The 21,066-nt window shown below is 35.5% G+C and overlaps 1 protein-coding gene and 1 long non-coding RNA gene across 16 annotated transcripts in view; one reads left to right on the forward strand and one right to left on the reverse strand.

The window, feature by feature from the left end:
• LOC149747609 (uncharacterized) overlaps window positions 1-15,113 on the reverse strand; it is a 46,334-nt gene extending 31,221 nt beyond the window's left edge. The window contains exon 1 of the long non-coding RNA XR_016387603.1: window positions 14,241-15,113. This is a non-coding gene — a long non-coding RNA (uncharacterized LOC149747609). The remainder of the gene's footprint in view (window positions 1-14,240) is intronic.
• RBBP8 (RB binding protein 8, endonuclease) overlaps window positions 1-21,066 on the forward strand; it is a 95,599-nt gene that overhangs the window by 423 nt on the left and 74,110 nt on the right. For 4 of the 15 annotated variants that reach the window (XM_089894986.1, XM_089894988.1, XM_089894992.1 and 1 more), the window contains exons 2-3: window positions 137-15,025; window positions 17,566-17,770. In XM_089894986.1, coding sequence (XP_089751112.1) covers window positions 17,662-17,770 — 109 coding nt within the window. In that variant the 5' untranslated portion in view covers window positions 137-15,025; window positions 17,566-17,661. The remainder of the gene's footprint in view (window positions 1-136; window positions 15,026-17,565; window positions 17,771-21,066) is intronic. The other 11 variants (XM_089894987.1, XM_089894989.1, XM_089894990.1 and 8 more) reach the window with 8 other exon arrangements.

The raw sequence follows: 21,066 nt of genomic DNA on the forward strand, positions 1-21,066 counted from the left end.
TTTTTGTAAGTTGGGCATGGCTATGGTCATTAAGAAAGCTGGGTTGAATAATTTTGCTAAATATATTTCACCTATTAATGTAATGTTGCATCTTAAGCTATCTACTTCTTTCATAATATACTATTATGTTTTACAGGCTGTTGCTATATGGTAACATTTTATATGGCAAATCTAATTGTGGATAAAATAATTGCCTTTTTAAGGCATTAAAAAAAATAGTGCTGGCCTGCTTGGTGATCCTCAGCACATTAAAAGAACAATTCACAGCAAGAAGTGAGGAGTGTGAAAAACAAAGATTGTGGAATCTGGTAACTGATTAACTATTGGAGCTCAAAAGCACTTGCTGAGCTGAACAGAAAGGAATGAAGACAGGTTTTGTCATGCCTATTAGGTCTGAAAACCTTTTTAGGTTAAAGAATATTTGGATCTTCCTTTAATTTATATTATATTTTAAAATAATTCTTTTACCTCTCTTTTTCATTGATCCAATTAATTTATTTTAGTAATTTGTGTCACTTAAAATGAAAGTTATAAATCCCTTTAGATTTATTTTGGCATACCCTTAGTTATTAATATTAGGAACTGAATGTACACACCTTCTGGGCATTCAATCTAACATAACAGCTGACACATGAACTTTACCTGGGAATTAAAAATTGCTTTTTAAAACAGATTTATACTAAATACTTTCCCTTCAAGGACTATCTGTAGGCCATCATATGACTTGCCTTGAACTGAGCAAGACTGATGCAACCTTTTCATTGGCCCTTTAGAGTCTTCACTTTGTCATTACGTTCAGACTCAAAGGCTATAAGAGTTTCATCAGGATGTTAATAAAGAATTTTTAAAAAGTGAGAATAAATGTTCAGATGAGATTTCAGTTTTTGCAGGGAAACCTTTTGGATGCTTGCCTACTCCAAGGCAATTTTGCATAAAACTTCTGATATTCAGCTGAATTTCTAAAAAGCTATGTAATGTTGAATCTCCAAAAGGAATGTGCTGATTCAGCAAACCAAAAATTAATTTTATTCAGCATAAACTGTATTTGGACAATTTTTGGAGAATATGGACCAAAATTTTTAGTTAGTTGAATTTTTCTCTTTTCAGTTAGTTTTCAGGCTAAATATAAATATATGTCAATTGAGTACAGTTTTAGTGGTTCTGGTAACTATATTATATATAGTAACTTAAAATTTTTAAATCTTACTATGTTTAAAATACAGGGCTTACTCTTCAAAGATTAACTTAATTTGGGATTCCAACTGATTTATTAAGTGGTTTTTATGTTTATGGTTTTGAGGAAAGCTATTTAGAAACTAGATATATAGTTCATATAAAATTTGTGGGTAAAATTTGAAGTCTAACTCTACATTTTGGGGGAGGAGTCAACAGTTTTCACTTAATGGATTTTTAGTTTCAAATATATGAAAGTCCTATTAAATACAACTTTTATGTATTTTCCATATATTGATTCCTTTAAAATATTGATACATTGTGATGTTTTGAGGAAAATTAAGGATATATGGATTTACCTATCAAATTAGGAGTCTGCGTTTGTACATGTGTGTGTGTATGTATTTTATATAGCCCTGCATTATCTGAGGGCCCAGGTCAAAAATTGTTCTAGTCATTTAAAAATCTTTTTATTCTCTAAGTCTAAGTCATTCCTTTGTCTTTATTCCTGGCAACAGTTTCACACAATGACTCTTTTTGTCAACCATGCTAGCTTTCTTTACAACTATAACCTCTTTCCTTCCTGAATATATTCATGTGTTTCCTACCAAAAGCACTTAGAATCATGAAATTTTTGAGCTAGAAGGACTCTTTAAGAATAACTAATGAATTCAACTTCTCACTTTTTAGTTGAATGAAAAGCCCCAAAACGTAGCTAAATCACTATTATACAATCTAAGGGTAGAGGTGGTACCAGAACATCCCAGCTTCCTGATAGCAGCCCAGACGAATATTTGTTTCACTGCTCTACATTGATCCTTCTACTACATGAAATCTGTTCTGTGAGTTCTAAAGGATTTGTAAAAAGGTAAAATTGTGTTGTATAAGTTATTTTAAGGAATATTTACTGAACCAAGAAATTATTTGCTTTTATATTTTAATCTATATAATTATTGCCCCCAAACTTTTTTGGTATAGTGGCCGAACTTATGGGGTTGCCATTGGCAATGAAGATGACGACCACTTCAAAACCTAACCTCTTAGTGCCATCACAAAATTGTGAATCAAAATCATAAGAGTAGCTCACATTCCTTCATATTTGCCCAGATTATTTGTGGATCCGGCTGTCATTTTCTGACTTATTATTGCTTTAAACTGTCTCAACTGTTTATTTTCTTAGCATGTATGTATTCTTGTATTGTTTTAATCACTCTTATATGGATATAGTTTAGGATTTGCCTAAGAAGGTTGTACTTCTAAAATTTGGTTAGAATTGAGAGGAAAATTTCAATAAGGTTATGAAGCCCAGAATTGAAGGACTCAAAACCCATCTTAGAGGTGACAAAACCTGTTATTTAAAGCGTGAGATCTTAATAGAGTGCTTTGAGCACAAGTGCTCAAAAATGCTTTAAATGTTTTTAACTTGAGAAATTCCAAGGAAATAGGACTATAGAAAGCTTGAGAACCAAAGGCTCAGAATTTTCAATCCTGATTCTTAGAGCTAAAAATTAATTCTACTAAGCCCCTTCTCTTTTTACAGGTAAAATCTTACCAGAGGGATGTTTCTAAATTTGGTAAATTTAGTTCAGTTCAAGTGGACTCTGGAAAATAATTACTTCCATTTGTTTCTTGTCTTTACAATCAAGAGAAAAGGTAGTATATTGAAAAACATATGGGTTTTTGAGCCAAACTGAGATGGGTTTGAATACTGACTCTGCTACAAGCTAGTTTACCCTTGGGAATTATTTAACACTGAGTTCTCTTTTCTCCAACTGTAAATTAAGGAAACAAATACCATTCTCTAAGAGTTGTTGGCAAGATCAAATGAGATATTCTGTGTAAACACCTAGCAGAGTTTCTAGAACATAGTAGGTGTAGCACGTCAATATTCTTCCCCCCTCTTTAATAGAATATATAAATTTCAACAAATAGCTTGAGTAAGAGAAGTCAAAGCTTAACTTAGAATATACATTTTCTATTGGTCAGAGATAAAATTAAATCAGCAACCTTGGAAAGCATTAAGATTTAATATTGGAAAACATTTTAATCTTATTAAATTAAAAAAATTAGAAACCCATATAATTGAATCAAATTAAAGAATCACTTCAAAGATGCCTTTGTTAAACGTATTCTGAGAGCAATATACCAAGGTGATTAAAAGGCTTAATTTAAAAAAATTCAAATTTCAATCATCTATGCCAAAGGAAGGAATTGTGACATAGTCCAAATTATACCTTGCTTGTGCCTAGTATCTGAGTTTTTCAAAGGCATTTTACATCTATTTATATCTATTGTATTATTTCACATATCAGATTAGTTGGCCAAGGATTTCTATATGCTCTAAGGATTGTGCTTTCTACTACCGATTGAATTATTTCTTCAGGGCTCTAGAGTATGTTTTTTCCTCCAAAAGATTCTCTTAGGAATTAATTTACTGTAGGTCAATATGAAATTATATTACATTCCCTTGATAGTAAATAATGATAGGAAAAGTGAATCCAAAATTGGATGTAAGAAGATAGAATAGGATTTAACATGTTCTAAAGATATTAAATTAGCCTCAGACTGATAAATTGATTAGGAGATGGAGCCAATAAGCAAAGTTCACACGTGAGATATTCATGAAATGCATGTCATCAGCCAGAAGGGAGCTCAGAAGAGTGTGACAAAACATTTTAAGAGCTTATCTAACGAAAGCTGGGTCAATTGACACATCTTCCAATGTGTGAAGAAAGAACAGGAAAGAGGCTATGACTTCATATTAGAACCAACAAACAGATCCACTTCTAACACAAGCTGATCTTATTGAGCTCTTGCAGTCAACTTTAATTTCCTGAAAGATGTTTAACTGTTGTACAAATAAGCGTTATGTGAATAGTATAATTTGAATTTGTATCCATGGTAAATGCATTGTTTTTTCTCTTAAACTGAAAAGCGTGTATGTAGATGGTATAGCTAAAGACAAAAGTACCACTTCACCAATTTAGCCCACTAATTATACATTCTTATTAAAACTATTAGATACATAAGCAATTTAACCTTATGTGGCTATTCATTAAATTAGTATTTAATTTGCATTTAATTTTCATACATACAGAGTGGATATTACTATAAATAATTGAAAAGCAGGCATATATTTTTAAAATGTTTCTATATAAATAGCTAATTTGGATAACACAGGACTAATGACCAAACTTGCTATGCATCAAAAACTGACTGGGAAATAAATGGTATAGCTCATCGTGTTAAAGACATATAGTCTTAAAAGTAATCAGAAAACTATTAACTTAGAAATTATGTATTACTGACAAAGTGAAAATATAACTTACATGGCAAATTTTTTTTCAAAGTTCTATTGTAAGTCTACTCCCTTGAAGGTTCTGTGCCTATCCCTTCTACAATAATTTAGATTAGGAGTGAGAAACACTTCCTTCCAATATGAAAATATTTTAAATCTAATGAATTTCTGAATGAATCTTGAAACATTAAGAAATACATATCGATAACTTTCTGTAGCTTGCAGTACAATATTTATGGACACAAAGCAATATTATAGAATTCTGCGATGAGGTCTTCTAGAAAAAATTTACATTTAACATACACAGATTTTCCTCAACTTACGATGGGGTATGTCTCGATAAACCCACTGTAAATTGAAAATATCATAAGTCAAAAATGTATTTAATACACCTAACCTACTGCACACCATCACTTAGCCGAGTTTACCTTAAATATGCTCAGAACACTTACATTAGCCTACAGGTGTGCAAAGTCATCTAACACAAAGCCTACTTTATAATAGTGTTGAATATCTTAAGTAATTTATTGAATACTGTACTGAAAGTGGCTGTCTGGGTACAGAATGGTTTACGTGTACCAGCTGTTTACCCTCGTGACTGCATGGCTGAATGGGAGCTGCAGCTTCCTGCAGCTGCCCAGTATCACAAGAGAGCATCATGCTGTACACTGCTAGCCCCTGAAAAGATCAAAATTCAGAATTCGAATTATGGTTTCTACTGAATGCGTATGGCTTTCACACCATCATAAAGTTGAAAGATCGCTAAGATCAAACCATCTTAAGTTGAGGACCATCCATACAGGTCTACATCTGGAGGTCTCCTAACTGAAAGTAGATGAAATTCAGTCTGAGATGAAAGGAACATTTCCATTTCTGAAGATATTAATATTGTGATCAATTTTCAATCATATAATAAGTACTGAATGATAAATACCATCTACATAGCAGTTTCGTGAGCTGTTACCTTCTGCTCTATTCACTGTCCAAGTGCTTGTTTGACAAAACTTAAAACAAATATATGTTGCTCAGGAACAAGTATACTGCTTTTTAACTATAATATAGAACTAACCACTGGAACCTGACTATAGGGCCAGGAACCAGGAACCTGGAACCTGGCTACACTGGAACCTGGCTATAGTCCATTCAGGAAGAAAAGCTGTTCAGTCCATTCCAGCACAATAAAACCAGTCTCTTTTCCCACAGTTTTACTTTTTAAGATGAATGGCATGTTATTCTAGTTCCACCAGTAAGTGTAAACTAAACACATCTAGTGTAAATTAAATTCTCAGCAGTTCCTCCGATACCATAACAAATCACTTGTTAATGCTAACGTTAAAGCCGAAAGTCAGGTGAGGTGTCAGGTTTTACTTGACAGGAATCTGGTTTGCACTGCAATGACTGATGTAAGCAGGGCCCAAGAGGAGTCCAGTACATTATTATTATTGAACAAATATCGTAAAACCACTTTTTCCTTGGTTTAACAATATACTTTTAACTAATACACTGTACAACTACGATAGATTTTTTGAGAAATGAGTACAGCAATTTCAAATGGAAATAAGGAACTTTAGCCAATTTTTGTCTGACGTATTTGATCCATTCCCACAAAACCTGAGATGCACAGAAACTTGATCTTCTGTGAGAAAGGTATTTTCTAATAAACTACATTTCATTTCCTGAATTTGGCTGCCAATTTTTGAAGAGCCAAACAGCCACAAAATGAACAATTAGTACATACTCTGTAAATACTTTTATATCCAGCATTGATTCAAAGACTTTATTGTTTAAGTCTACACTGGTAAAACTGTAATAAAAATAGATTGACTATGTTGGACCCTCAAATAACACTTCTCACTATAGTAAAACACAGAATTTTGAAAGCTACAAGTTTGTCTTGGACTATGTCCAATAGGGTCTGGTTACAAGAACTAATTCATTATAACCTATACTGTGATCCTGGAGCATGGCTCTGAAGAATACGTTAGATGAAGGTTCTAGTCAAGTGGATTAAAAATAGAAAACTGAATAGCCAGTTATGTGCTCTAATTAAGTAAATACCATATTTGCATAATGATAGAAACTTAGCTTAGAAAAATGAGGAAGAAACAGGTACAAATAAAAAAGAAATCTGATTAAAATCATATCCTTTTTTCACTTAACTTGAACTATGTTAGAATAGAATAATTATCTGAGTTTTAAAAAAACTCTTTCTTAGAAGGTGGTTAAATTAGCTAATGAACTAAAAAAGGGAAACTGAAGAGGGCATAGATATAAGAAAAAGTGGGGACACACACTACTGAACACAGCCCAATAATAGCAGATACTATTTTCAAAAGGATTTATCAAATATACTCAGGTCTTCACCAAATTAGCTCAGATCATAATCAGCTTGATACCAATGCTCCCTTTCTTGGACTTGAAGCTGAATAGATCATAAATCTCTGTCAAATAAATGATTCCTTACAACCACCAATTTCTGAAATAAATGAATAAATTAGTTTCTCCTTTCTATACAATTCTGCAGTTCAGCTAGATAATGGTTAAAATCCCTTGTAATATAATGGAAATAACAACAATATAACTACCTGACTATTTAACTACCAGACTTATTTAAACTTAATTATTTGAATCAAATAAGATGTGGGGCTTCCCTGGTGGCGCAGTGGTTGAGAGTCCACCTGCCGATGCAGGGGACACGGGTTCATGCCCCCGTCCAGGAGGATCCCACATGCCGCGGAGCGCCTGAGCCCGTGAGCCATGGCCGCTGAGCCTGCGCGTCCGGAGCCTGTGCTCCGCAACGGGAGAGACCACGGCGGTGTGAGGCCCGCGTACCGCAAAAAAAAAAAAAAAAAAAGCACTTAACAAATTATCATTTAATCCCTTCTATAATTATAAATCTCTCACAATTTGCATAGCAATTCAACAATTTCACTATAATTATATAATGTTAGCAATTGGAAAGATCTCTCTGATTAGCTGTAGCTCTTAAATTTATCTATTATTAACAACTGCTTCTTACACTATTTGAATACATATATATAATCATTCAATCCTTAACAATCTTGTGAAATACCCAAGGCTTATATTATTACCTTCATATCACTGATAAAACAACTGAGGCACAGAGAAGTTAAATTACTTGCTTAATAGGATTATAATTCATTCAAAAAATCAGGTGGAACTGCTACTGATTTCCCACTATCAACCTATACAAATACATTACTATATACTTGCACTTTCCAGAGCTCACAATGATTCCCCACAGCAGAACCTTTGCACATGCCTTCTGCCTGGAAAGCCTGCTACCACTCTGTTCCCAACTGGCAAGCTTTAAGAAATTTCACATATAATACCTCATTTTTACAACCACCCTTTTGGACATACTAAGTATGAGTATTCTCATTTTCCAGTTGAGGAAGTAAGACTTGTCTAGGAAACATGCAGATAACCAGAGATAGGGCCAGAGCATAAACCCTGGTCGTCTCTTACTCAGGACTTGCACAGTACCATAGGCTGGGAATATGGCCATACACCATCACTGACTGTAAAATAAGGCCACAATTTTTGGAGCACTTCCTGCTCTGGTCCCTTCTGAGATTACAACATAATCCAAGGCTCTTCAATCTATTTAGTTTTAAATTTACTACATGAAAGAATCTAGCTGGGAATCTAGTATAAACACTTTCACTAATTCCATTAGAAGTCAATTTATATTCATCTCTCAAATGTCCACATCTATCGTAAACCAAGTAAAAGGCCATATGTGCCATAATTACTAAGAAATAAAATTATTGCAAAAAAGTCTAAAAAAACTGAGATTAACCCATAGAATAGTGCTTCACTCCAATCCTGACCAAGAGAGCCCAGTTTATTTTCCTCTTCTCAATAAGACAAATTAAGTTGCTATCAAATTTAAAAGTCCTTATAGTAACCTCATATAATGTAAAGCTTTCTGAAGTAAACAGAAAAATGTACTGGGACTGCAAATTAGCCTTTAGGTAATAATTTTAAATAATTTTTCAGAAACGTTATTTGGTTATTTTCTCAAAAGCATTTTCTAAATTAAAAACAGAAAAGCACAGAATAAGCTTCATAGAGATTCTATTATTTAAAAATAGCATGGTGTACTGAAAAGATCATAGACACAGGACTCATGTCCAGAGGACTGGGTTTAAAGTCTTGGGTCAACTTATCTACTAGTTTGTACATATAGTGCTAGTCACACCACCTAATTTATCAACCTTTCTGAAGAGATGAAAACTGTACCTGTTCTACCTGTATGATACAGTTTTTAGGTTCAAAAGAGAAGATAAGTAGGAACAGTACTTTGTATTTTTATCATCACAAATTTTTCTTGAACCCATTTTCTATCAGTATTAAACAAACCACTTCCCAACTAATGGGAATTTCAGAGTACTAGCAATAAATCAAAAAGTGCAATTCTTTTATGGCTTACATTATCTGTATCATAATATTCTTTAAAACGAGTTTAGATAGATCTGTACATAGTTGAGAAGAAAATACTCCTGACAAGAGAAGGTCATTTGAATCTTCCCTTTTTTACTAGTTTATATTTCAAATTCCCTAAAGCTTCTGACCGTTTGACTTATCACCCAAACCAGGACATTTTTTAGAGTAAATGGGAGCCCTGTTAATAGTTAAGCCAGAAGAACAGACATTAACCAGAACTGTTGCTGGTAAGCCAGGGCATATGGTCATTTTATATAAGTGTACTAGATTTGGGAAGAGGAATTCTATCTATCCTAAATAGTCTGCAAAAACAAATTGTCCCAAAGGGTGAGAAGTGAATTAAAATATAATTTAATTTCACTATTCAGTTCTAATACTTCCGATTATAACTTAAGTAAAATAGAAAAGTATTGGCTAAAACTGAAGGCCTCCTCTAAGAACTGAATCTTAAACGTAAAACATTTTTGGATCAGTAATTATCAAAGCTTCCTTAACCTTAGACTGACATATGGATTAGGAAAAGCAAAATGTCATTATTTTTTAAATAGTCTGTTTTTCTCAAACATGGTTAGAATAAGAAAAAAACGGGGGGAAAAAGTCAGCCAGTGTGTTTGAAGACACAGCTGCAATTTGTGAGGCATGAGTACATTAAAGATCACAACTACATGCCAGCAGTGAATAAATTCATTAATTCATAGGTGGAAAAATTACCATTTAAGACGTGCATCATTATTTTTTTAAGTGGACAAAGCAATGAATATTAAATGTGTTTGCTCCTGTGAACCCATCAAGGAATGCTTTAATTAATAGACTCCAAGTGTCAGTGACTTGTTCCTACAGTTAACTCTTCATAATATTTTCCATTTACATTACTGTAAATATTGTTCCCACAGTTTCCATCATGGCAGCATTATATATATGTACACAGGACAATTTGTATAGAACTACATTTACTGGATAAAAAGATAAAGATTGGTTTTTCAAGATTCCCAAAATACAATCCACTTTTCTACTCTACAGTCTGAGTGATCACTCTTAAATTCTTTTATCATCTCTGCAGCGGTTAAGCTCTGAGGTTCTTACAAATGCCAGTGTTAAAGAAAGGGCCTAAGGGCTATCTAACAAAATTCCTAAGCTTCATTAACCTATATTGCAGAGATATGAAATACTGCCCAAGCAGCCACTGTATACAAACTGATGGCCTGGAAGAAAAAGATGCCTCTTTCCACTGACAATAAATAGCAGATCATTAACATCCTGGATCAGCCCACCATCATTTAAACCTATGCCAATAGGCAAGCACACAGTATACTGTATAAGACTATTTATCAAGTATAAAGTGATAGTTCCTAAATTGGGAAAATTATGTATCTAATAAAACTTTGCTCATTGCTGATGCGAAATGAAGTAGCTAAGTACTTAAAAACACAAACTACTTTAATAGTTTATAAAGGGAAATGAAGAAGGTATATGTAGCCATAGAGATAATCAAAATACATAAAAGTTTCTCTACCTAAGTTGGAAGTTGGCTAGACTACATGAGGCTACTTTTTCTAATCGGAAAGCAATGTATAATCTTTAATGTCTTTTATAAGCACTTTAATGACCACCTGACTGTCAAAAGAAAAACTGTGATACTGACATCCTCCATGAATGTTAAATATATCTTTTAAAACAATTATAAAACTGCTCAACCTAACTGGAATCTCAGCACCATCAACTCAAATCATAAAACATTTTGGCACTTGGGACAAGATCACTAATTGATGTGTACCCCTACCCCCAAACAACACTTAGTAATTACTGTAAACAACTTTTTAAAAATTAAATCGTGTTCATTTAGGTTGACACAAATTTTGACAGCATAATTTTCTATTATGCTAATACTTCTCTCCCCTCTTATCCCTCTTATTATTTTTATCTTATTTTTTATCTTATTATTTTTATCTTTCTTATTATCTCTTTTGTTCTGCTCTTAAAGTAGTTCTGACTGTAAGTATATAGCTCACTCCAGTTTACTAGTATTTTGTGTTTGTATTAAAGGTGCTGGACATTATTATGTAAATAATCATAATGGGTTTAATCACTAGATTTTTTGCCTGGGGATACAGGCAAAAAATTTGCTGGGAGGGGAAGAGAATGGCATGATGTGTAGAGTGGGAGAGAGATGGGAAATGCCCAGCACAAATAGCAGAAGTAGCCTTAGAGTAGGAAACAGCTCCATAGGAATCAGCTCCAACTTGGTTCTTCAGGTAAATCATGTAACCTCATTTGTTCATTATATATGCTGGGCATGTTTTGTGCCAATATGGTAGCCACTAGGCACATGTGAGTTTGAGCACTTGGAATGTGGCTAATCCAAATTGAGATGTCCTGTGAAGGTGAAATACACATCAGATTTTAAAGACTCAGTATGAAGAAAAATAATGTAAAAGGCCTCATTCATAAATCTCTATATGGATTACATGTTGAAATGATAATATTTTAGATAAATTAGGTTAAACAAAACATATTAAATTAATTTCACCTGTTTCATTTTACCTTTTTAAATGCAGCTAATAGAAAATTTTAAATCATATATGTGGCTTTATTGGGTAGTACTGTTCTAAGACTCTCTGATAAGAACTAGGAATACCGAGGAGAATGAAGAAAGCACAGTCCCCGCTATCAAGAAACCCCTTGCAGCCTAGCTGGGTAAGATAAAAGATATAAACATAATTACAATATAATAGCATTAAATGCAGTGACAAAGATACACATAGAAAGGTATGGGAGAATGAGGAGGGCTATTTGTGGAAGGGGGTAGGAAGAAGGGGTGAAGAGAGACATTAAGGTAGTCTCCTGGAAGCTGCACTACCTGAGCTAAGTCTTAAAGGATACGTAGAAAGGGGGTGAAATATTAAGGATCTGGGCGGAGGTAATTTCAAGAGAAGAGGATTGTATGAGCCAAGACAATGAAATAGCAAAGAGCAGGAAGGAGGAATATAAGCAGTCTCCTGTTTTAGAGGGAAAGGATAAGGTGGGGGGTAGAGGTGTAAGGTTAAGAAGGGCTTCTTTGACATTTTAAAGGGATTGAATTTTAATCTTTAGGCAATTGAGAGCCACTTGAAGGGTTTTAAACAAGACAGTGCCAAGATCAGAAATAATGGTTGGGCATTCTGGCAGCTGTGTGGAAACTGCATTTAGGTGCAAGATTGGAAGCACGGTCTAGGTAAGAAATATCAGGGCCAAAACTAGGGCAAAAAGAGTGAGGATGGATAGGAAAGCACTAATTCAGAACCCTATTTAGGAGGTAACATCAGTAGAATACAGTGATTGACCTGTCCTGACTCCATGGAAAGGGGGTTGATATTATTCTAAAGTGATGGGAAGACCCTGGCATGTCTTAAACTAAGGGAGTGTCATGTTCTGACTTGGGTTTTAAAGAATCATTCTGACTGCTGTTGGAGAATACACTGTAAAGGGAAAACAGTGTAAGTAGAAAGATAGTTGATTAAAAAAAAAAAAAAAGGAAGGCTATTGCTGCAGAAGAGGTTTAAGATAACGGTGGCTTGGCCCAGGGTGGATACAGATGAGGTGATGAGAAGCAATTGGATTAGGGTGGCATTTTTCTCTGCAAAATGGTATTTCCTAATTCACAGAGTTGAGAAAGGAAAAGGAAAGTTCAGGAAGATCACACTTGTTGAGTCCCATTGTCTTGTTTAACCAAGAGGTGAAGGTGTCTGCTGAGAGTGAGAATACTGTATAGAGGCTTAAGGAAAACAGTGAAGGTTTGGAAGACAGCAAAGGAAACAGAAGGAGCTAAATAAAGGCTATTTTAGAGATTAATTGGTGCCCTATATGAGGTCTGAAACCATGTAATTTTAGTGATATCAGTCTAACCTGTTATGTGATTTTTCCCGTCACAACCCTCAGCTACCCAGCTGTAGGAGGTGAGCAGATTGTATAGAATGAATCAACAAAGAGTTTCAGTTGTAAAATGGCTTGAGTTACATGATTTCAAAATCTACATAGTTCCAAAATTCTTACAGTTCTAAGAATCCTAGAGTTTTCAGTACACAATTTTTCTCATTGCGGTTAAGTGTACATATATAAAAGTTACCGTTTTAACCATTTCACCACACAATTTTTAAATTGAGCATCCTAACCAAGGGCCTCCAATATGTATGCTAGGACATTAAACTCCCAACCCTCAAGGTGGCAGTGCTGGGCCTGAGGTGGCTGGAATCCTAGTTTCTGTTGCCTCTGGATGGAAGCAGTCTCATTTTTTATCACAATATGTAATACAAGTATTCTTTTTCCAGGTACTGAAAAAGTTTGGGAAGCATTGTTCTAAGCCATAAAATTTGAGAAACCCAGTATTACGAAGAGTTCAAAATATCTGCTTCACTGTTAAAGAAGTTTTCTCATAGAAGTTTTCTCATAGGACTTCAAAATTTATATGTAGGGCTTAAGGCTCCTTATTGGAGGCAGGTATCTACACGTATGCCTACTGTTTCCACCGTTAAAGTGATTTATCATAAAATCCCATAAAGAGAATCTAAGAATTTAGAATGGATTCAAAGATATTCTCCGCTTAAATGAAAAAGATGAGTCCCTCAAGGAACGCCCAATTCATTAATTTTACACGGAGACTGCTCTCTGGCAAGCACTGGGTTAGTTTCTGGTGATAAAAAGGTGAACAAGACATGGTTTTGACCTTAAGAAACTTAAGAGTCTAGTGAGGAGACTGAATTAATTAAATAAATAATGAAAACTGCAATAAGTGTCAGATAGGAAGGCACATAGCACATAGTGCTGTAAGAGGATCTGATAGAAAAGACTAAAACAAGATAAAATTTGGAAGTGAATGATACTTTAACAGAGTAATGAATGTTCAGCAGCTCTCTTTTATAAAGATACCAACGTTCTTACAGCATTGCTAGAATGGTACAGAAACATCCTGTTATGCCCACTCGCAAGGAGTAAGCTGTGATATTCATCCCTTAAGACCGGGAATGAATGGGAAAATTACTTTTACATTTTATATCTTCGATTTCCCAAATACAACTCTACTTTTTAAAGTTTATAATATCCTTTGTCTTCCTCCCAGGTCTTATAAGTATTAAAAAAAGTACTGAACTGGTTTAAAAAATATTATGATACTGTCTATTCTGTTTATTTTCTTCAACTTCATATATTTAGAATTTCTAACGCTAAAACTCTTCTTTTAAATAGGTAATATAAATAGGAAAATATACTAATAATTTGAATGTTTATAAACGAACAGCCACATAAAACGTTGACTTAAAAAAATTACCTAACAGCATGTTGTTCCAATAAATAATGCGTCACTTCTGATTCCGTCTCATTTCAGGTTCGTCAGAAACTTTCTTTAACCTGAGCAAAATATACATCGTTCATTTTGCTACGCGGCCTCGCCACCCAGTCCGGTCAGGTCGCATCACTAAACTGTAGGTAAGAGCTACCAGCCGGAAAGCTACGTTAGATTGATCTGTGTTCCTTCCCTCCTCAGTTAACTTTAACTTTCCATCTGGTACGGGCCGCTCCTACGTGCTTTCCCAGAAACGGGCTTAAGTCAGACACATTGATCACTTCTTAGGAGAACGTGAAGCTCCGCAGACAGAACAGCGTGAGCTTTCTCCGGGCCCTCTCAAAAAACGCGGTGGCGGCCGCCAGCTCTCGGAGACTCTTCTGACGGCTCAGAGGAGGAGCTCCACTCTCCAGTCACCGCCCAACGCGGTGGGACTCGACGCCGACCCAGCTCCTCCGCAGGGGGCGTGAGGGGCGCCACCCAGCTCCGCGGAGGGAGGAGGAGGAAGAAGCGTGACGTCGCGGGAACTCCCACACGACGTTGCGTGACGTCGCGCGAGGTCCGGGCGGGGCGAGCGTAGCCGGCGGCCCTCGGGCCCTCCCCCAGCGCTGGAAAACGCGGGCTGCCCCGAGGGGGCGGCTTGGCTGCTGGCGGTTTGGCAGATTAGTGAGGGAACGAGCAGAAAAGCGAACGGCCGTCTCTTCCCCTCTCCAGAGCGTGCTCGCGTTCCTGCTGGGGCTTTCGAGAATCTCGACGCAATCTTGCAAGCCGTGAGTAAAAGGAATCTCTTTCCCCGACCCAAAGCGCTGGGTCCTAGCGGGCTATTTCCGGTCTGGAGCTGCCGGCTGACCGAAGGCGTTTTACCCCGGGGTGGGGATGGCTGTATGGCGCTGGGGCTGAATCTGAGGAGTCGGCTGGAGCCGGCCTAAAATACGCAGGAGGTAGACCGGATTGCGGACGACCCAGCGCTGAGTGCTGGTCCCGAGTCTTCGCACCAGCTGAGAACTTGCCTGCCGGCGCCGGGCCCGCCACGCGCATGCGCCGACCTGCGCCCGGCGTCGCCGCGCGCGCTTCCGGCGCCAGTCGTGCGGTTTGCTCGGGGGAGCGCTTTGGCGAGGGCGGACCGCCAGCCCTTCGCGGTGCGGGAGGAGGCTGATGGCTAAGGGTCCTGGGGTGGGAGCCACTGGACCTCTGCTCTGCTCGTAAGAGCAGCAGTCAGAGTCCCTATTCAGTTTGTTCAGGGCCCTTGTGTGAACTGAGGAGCGGCTCTTGCCTCACCTAAGAATGTGTGTGGTGTGACAGGAAAGATCTTCTCTTGAGCACCTTCCGTGTGGTGGTTTATGGTTTACACTGCAACAGGAGGCACAGAAATGTATTAAATTATTGCAAACTGTTGAGCCCAGGATGCAGCTTGAGAGGCAAGATGCACATTTTTGAGAAATTATTCGTGCAGCGAATAACGGTTCAATATCAAAAGAAATGCCAGCAAAAAGTGCTAAGCATGCAAAATAGATTGGAGAGGGTTTCAGGTTTTGAGTTGATGTGGAATACAACAATATATTGAACCAAAAACTGGAAAGCGCCCTGAAATATTCTTGACTTAACAAGCATCTAGACACACAGACACACACACACTGTAAAAGAGCAAGAAAGATGATTGCCATAACACGAGTATCTTAACAGCTTAGTATTGATAAATTGTTAGGTGGGGGGAAAAAAAACAACCTTTTTATTACCCCTGAAGGTAGAATAAAGGAAGCTTATCTTACACTATTGGTTTTAAACTATTGAATGCTAAAATATACAATTTTAAATTGTTCATTAAAGTAACTAAAACTTTGTTTTGAACTTTTTGATTAATAAAAACAATTAACATTTTTGTTTTGTTTTTTTTTGCTTCTTAGAAGTATTTTGGAGTTCATTGGCATCACAACTTGAGTTGCAGCAGTGACGTGGCCGTAGTAGCCGTGTCCTAGCAATGTGACCTCGGGCGAATCACTTAGTCTCTTAAGCCTGTTTTCTTAAACTCTAAAATGAAATTAATAATATCAGTAGTAGCTGTTTTATACAATGTGAAGATTAAATTAAAAGGAAATATAAAACAGCACACTCCATGGTACATAGTGAACACTTAATAAATGGTGGCTTTTATTGACAGCAGTATAGACCCATTGATTTATCTTTTAGAATTAATAAATAGTTGAATACAAGCCTCTTTAGAAATTAAAAATAATTTCCTAATATTATGTAAAATCTAGTACTTGTTCAATTTTCACTGATTATCTTTAAAAAAAGTGTAATCACAATTTTTGAAAAGCTTAATAAATGTATTTTTATTTCTTTAGTGTTTTATAGTTTACCAAGTGGCTCTGCACATAATATTGCTCCCTTTAGACATGCCCTTGCTTATCTTAGCCTCTTCATCAGAGACCTCAGGAAATGGTTAGTAAAAGACACTTAAATCCGTTTGGGCACTTGTTAGCAATGGTAAGGCGTTGCCTAAGGAGCCAGATGTGAGGGTTAGTAGATTTGTTAATCATTTTATTTTATTTTTTTAGTAGTAGCTAGTTAATGGTTTCAGTTTAAGAACACATATTAAAATATTTATTAATCCACTTGAACTTAACAGCCTGTTGCTTCCTTCAGGGGCTACACAAATAATAAACTTAATCATTCACCTTTATTCTGAGAGGCACAAAATAGCTTTACCCATATTTGCCTTGTTTTTAGATGTTTCCGTATTCATAGATCTTGGCTGTGTCTGTATCTTGCTCACCAAATTTCATTGTTATGAGAAAGCTGTTCAGATACTCGTGTTAGTCATCTTTCTTGCTCTTTTACAGTGTGTGTGTCTGTGTGTCTAGATGTGAATGCTTATTAAGTCAAGAATATTTCAGTGTTTTCCAGTTTTTGGTTCAATATATCGTTGTATTCCATATCAACTCAAAAGTTAAGAAAGCAATAAATTCTTTTAGAATGGGGAAACAGTACTGACCATGAATGATTACAAACCTCTCTATATCATAGTCCTTTCAATTAAACATAATGTAGGTAATTACTTCCTCATAGGCGGAATAAGAAAAAATTTGCCTGAAAATGTAGCTTAACTTAAGGCCAGATAACTGAAATTGGGGCTTTTCTCACCATACTCATCTTTTTTCCTCACTTCCACCCCCTCAAATTCTAAAGTGATTGATCATAGGTAAATAAGGAAAACTTGAGATCAGCTGCCTGGGCTTGAAGTCACCCTGATTTCAAATTACACAAAGATAAATGCAGAATTCACTTATGTTGCAATCTGTTGTTTCAGGTATTTGAACTGACCAAAGACAACTTCAGACCTGTATAATGTAACAGAAAAGGTCAGAAAACATTAGGCAGTAGAAGTGTGAGCATATTAAGTAAGATGAACGTCTCGGGAAGCAGTTGTGGAAGCCCTAGTTCTGCAGATGTATCTAATGACTTTAAGGATGTTTGGACAAAACTAAAGGAGTGTCATGATAAAGAAGTACAAGGTAATTTTTTTCTGAAATACTTGGTAGCAGTATTCTGCTGAGACTATAATAATAATAACTAATTTTTATGACAGTTCAAAGATCTCATTTTTAAGGGACCTTTACTATTCCAATTTTGGGAGATTCATTTTTAGGGTTGAGTTGTTGCTTTTTGACTACAGACAACTAACCACAGAATGTAGCTCTTGCACAGCTTGTAGTTTCTTGTAATATGTATGGTGTGGTGGAAGGGGCATAGAGATTGTTGACCGAAGATCTGGATTTGAATTCTAATTTCATTTATGTACTTGCTCTGTGATCTCAGCAAGTTACATAACCTCTAAACTTAATTATCTTCTGTAAAATTATTTGCAGGATTGTTTATTGACATAAAAATACTACCTAAGTCATTCGACAAACCTTCAGAATTTGTATCTCAGTGCTTGGGTTTGCCACCGAGCCCTGAGACCCAAAAGTAAATGGCAGTTTGCCTTCAAAGAGCCTGCAGTCTGGTAGAGAGAGAGTCATGTGAACAGATAATTAACAGTATAGTGAAATAAGGGCTAAAAGGTTTATATGAAATGCAGTGAACATACAGAGAATTGAGCTGTTGCGATTAGGTTGAGTATATAGATGTTATATATGATTGTGTTAAAACGTACTATTAAAAGCTAAACTATTAAAGCTAAACTCAATGTCTGATAGTAAGCCTTAATATACCTATCTAATTCTGTGACTTTCATGTAATACATTTCCCCCATGTGTGGGAAATGCTTCATATTACATTTGTTTCTTTATTACCTACTGCAACCATAGGTTAATATTACCGTGCTTTATAGTTTTTTTCTTTTCCCTCAGTTGAATAGCTTTCTCTTTTTTTAAAATTGAAGTATAGTTAATTTACAATGTTGTGTTGGTTTCAAGTGTACAGCAAAGTGATTCAGTTACACACACATATATATATATATATGGATTGTTTTTCAGATTCTTTTCCATTATAGGTTATTACAAGATATTGAATATAGTTCCCTGTGCTGTATAGTAGGTTCTTGTTGTTTACCTGTTTTATATATAGTAGTGTGTATATGCTAATCCCAAACTCCTAACTTATCTCCCCCCACCCCACCCCCAGTCCCCTTTGGTAATCATAAGTTTGGTTTCTTTGTCTCTGAGTCTATTTCTGTTTTGTAAATAAGTTCATTTGTATCATTTTTTTTGGATTCTACATATAAGTGATATCATATTTGTCTTTGTCTGGCTTACTTCACGTAGTATGATAATCTCTAGGTCTATCCATGTTGTTGTAAATGGCATTATTTCATTCTTTTTATGGCTGAGTAATATTCCATTGTATATATATACCACATCTTCTTTATCCATTCATCCATCAATGGACATGAGGTGCTTCCATGTCTTGGCTGTTGTAAATAGTGCTGCTATGAACATTGAGGGGCATGTATCTTTTCAAATAAGAGTTTTCTCCTGATATATGCCCAGGAGTGGGATTGCAGGATCAACTGGTAACTCTTCTTTTAGTTTTCTAAGGAGCCTTCATACTGTTTTCATTTCCCTAATGATTAGTGATGTTAGCTTTTTATGTGCTTATTGGCCATTTGTGTATCTTTGGAGAAATGTCTACTCAGGTTCTTTGCCTGTTTTTTAATCATATTGGTTTTTGTTGTGGTTGAAGTTCTTTGTATATTCTGGATATTAATCTCTTACCTGATATATGGTTTGCAAGTATTTTCTCCCATTCTGTGAGTTGCTTTTTCACTCTGTTAATTGTGTCCTTTGATGCATAGAAGTTTTTAATTTTGATATAGTCTAATTTATCTACTTTTTTCTTTTGTTGCCTATATTTTTGGTATTATATCCAAGAAATCATTGCCAGATCCACTGCCATTAAGTTTTGCCTTGTGTTTTCTTCTAAGAGTTTTATAGTTTTAGATCTTATGTTGAGGTCCTTTTTCCATTTTGAGGTGAATTTTGTATATGGTGTAAGGTAAGGGCATAACTTCATTCTTTTGCTGTGGATATCTAGTTTTCCAGCACCATTTGTTGAAAAGACTGTCCTTTCCCCATTGAATGGTCTTGGCACCCTTCTCAAAAACCATTTGTTTGAGAAGGGTGCCAAGGCTCTATTCTAATTGGTCTGTATGTTTGTCTTTATGCTAGTACCATATTGTTTTGATTATTGTAGCTTTTTATTAAGTTTTGAAATCAGGAAATATGTGACTTCAACTTTGTTCATTTTCAAGATTGTCTTGGCTATTTGGAGTCCCTTGAGATTTCATATGAATTTTAGGACATATTTCCCTACTTCTGCAAAAAAACATCATTGGCATTTCAATAGAGATTGCATTGCATCTGTAGATCACTTTGAGTAATGCTGACATCTTAACAATATTAAGTCTTCCAGTCCATGAACATGAGACATCTTTCCTTTTTTAAATTTCTTTCAGCAATGTTTTGTAGTTTTCATCATACAAGTCTTTCATCTCCTTGGTTAAGCTTATTCCTTATTTTGTATTGGATGCTTTTGAATGCTATTGTAAATGGAATTTTCTTAATTTTAGATGCTATTGTAAATGGGATTTTCTTAATTTCCTCTTCAGAGTGCACGTGGTTAATGTAAAGAAACACCACTGATTTTTGTGTGTTGCTTTGTATCCTACAGCTTTGCTGAAAGTTTCTATTTCTTAATTGTAGTTTTTGAATTCTTAGCTGACAAAAACATTAGAAACTCTTTAATTTTATTATGAAAGGTTGGAATTCAACTACATCTGCTACTTCACTTACATCTGTTACTGCTCTATTATGCTCATTCTTTGATAGATTTTTCTGATCCATGTTTCCATTAAAGCTCTCTTTCAGCATATTAGAATTGCTGATGCAGTCAGGGTACATTAGTGTTCGGTTAGAAATCCAGGTGTCAATGAAGTTATTATTGTTTTATCCATTTTTAATTTAAACTTTTTTTTCTAAAATTGTGAAAACACAAAATAAACAGCAAAAATTTACCCTCTTCTCCCCACACACAAACAGGTAACCACTTTTATTATCTTTTGTGTGTGTATTCTTCCATTTTTTTTAAATTTAAAGTTTAAGACTTTTTAATTTTAGGAAATATTGTACATTTATAAAAGTAAAGAAAATAGCATAATGAACTCCTATTTACCCATCACTCAGCTTCAACCGTTATCAGTACACAGCCAATCTTGTTTTACTTATTTTGCATTTGCATCTTTATCCCTCTTCCACTCAGTTATTTTGAACTTTCTGACATAATTTCATCTATAAATACTTCAGTATATTCC

Source organism: Delphinapterus leucas, chromosome 14 (assembly GCF_059928025.1).
Source record: "Delphinapterus leucas isolate spDelLeu-1000000601 "Yukka" chromosome 14, BTC_Dleu_Yukka2, whole genome shotgun sequence".
NCBI lineage: Eukaryota > Metazoa > Chordata > Mammalia > Artiodactyla > Monodontidae > Delphinapterus > Delphinapterus leucas.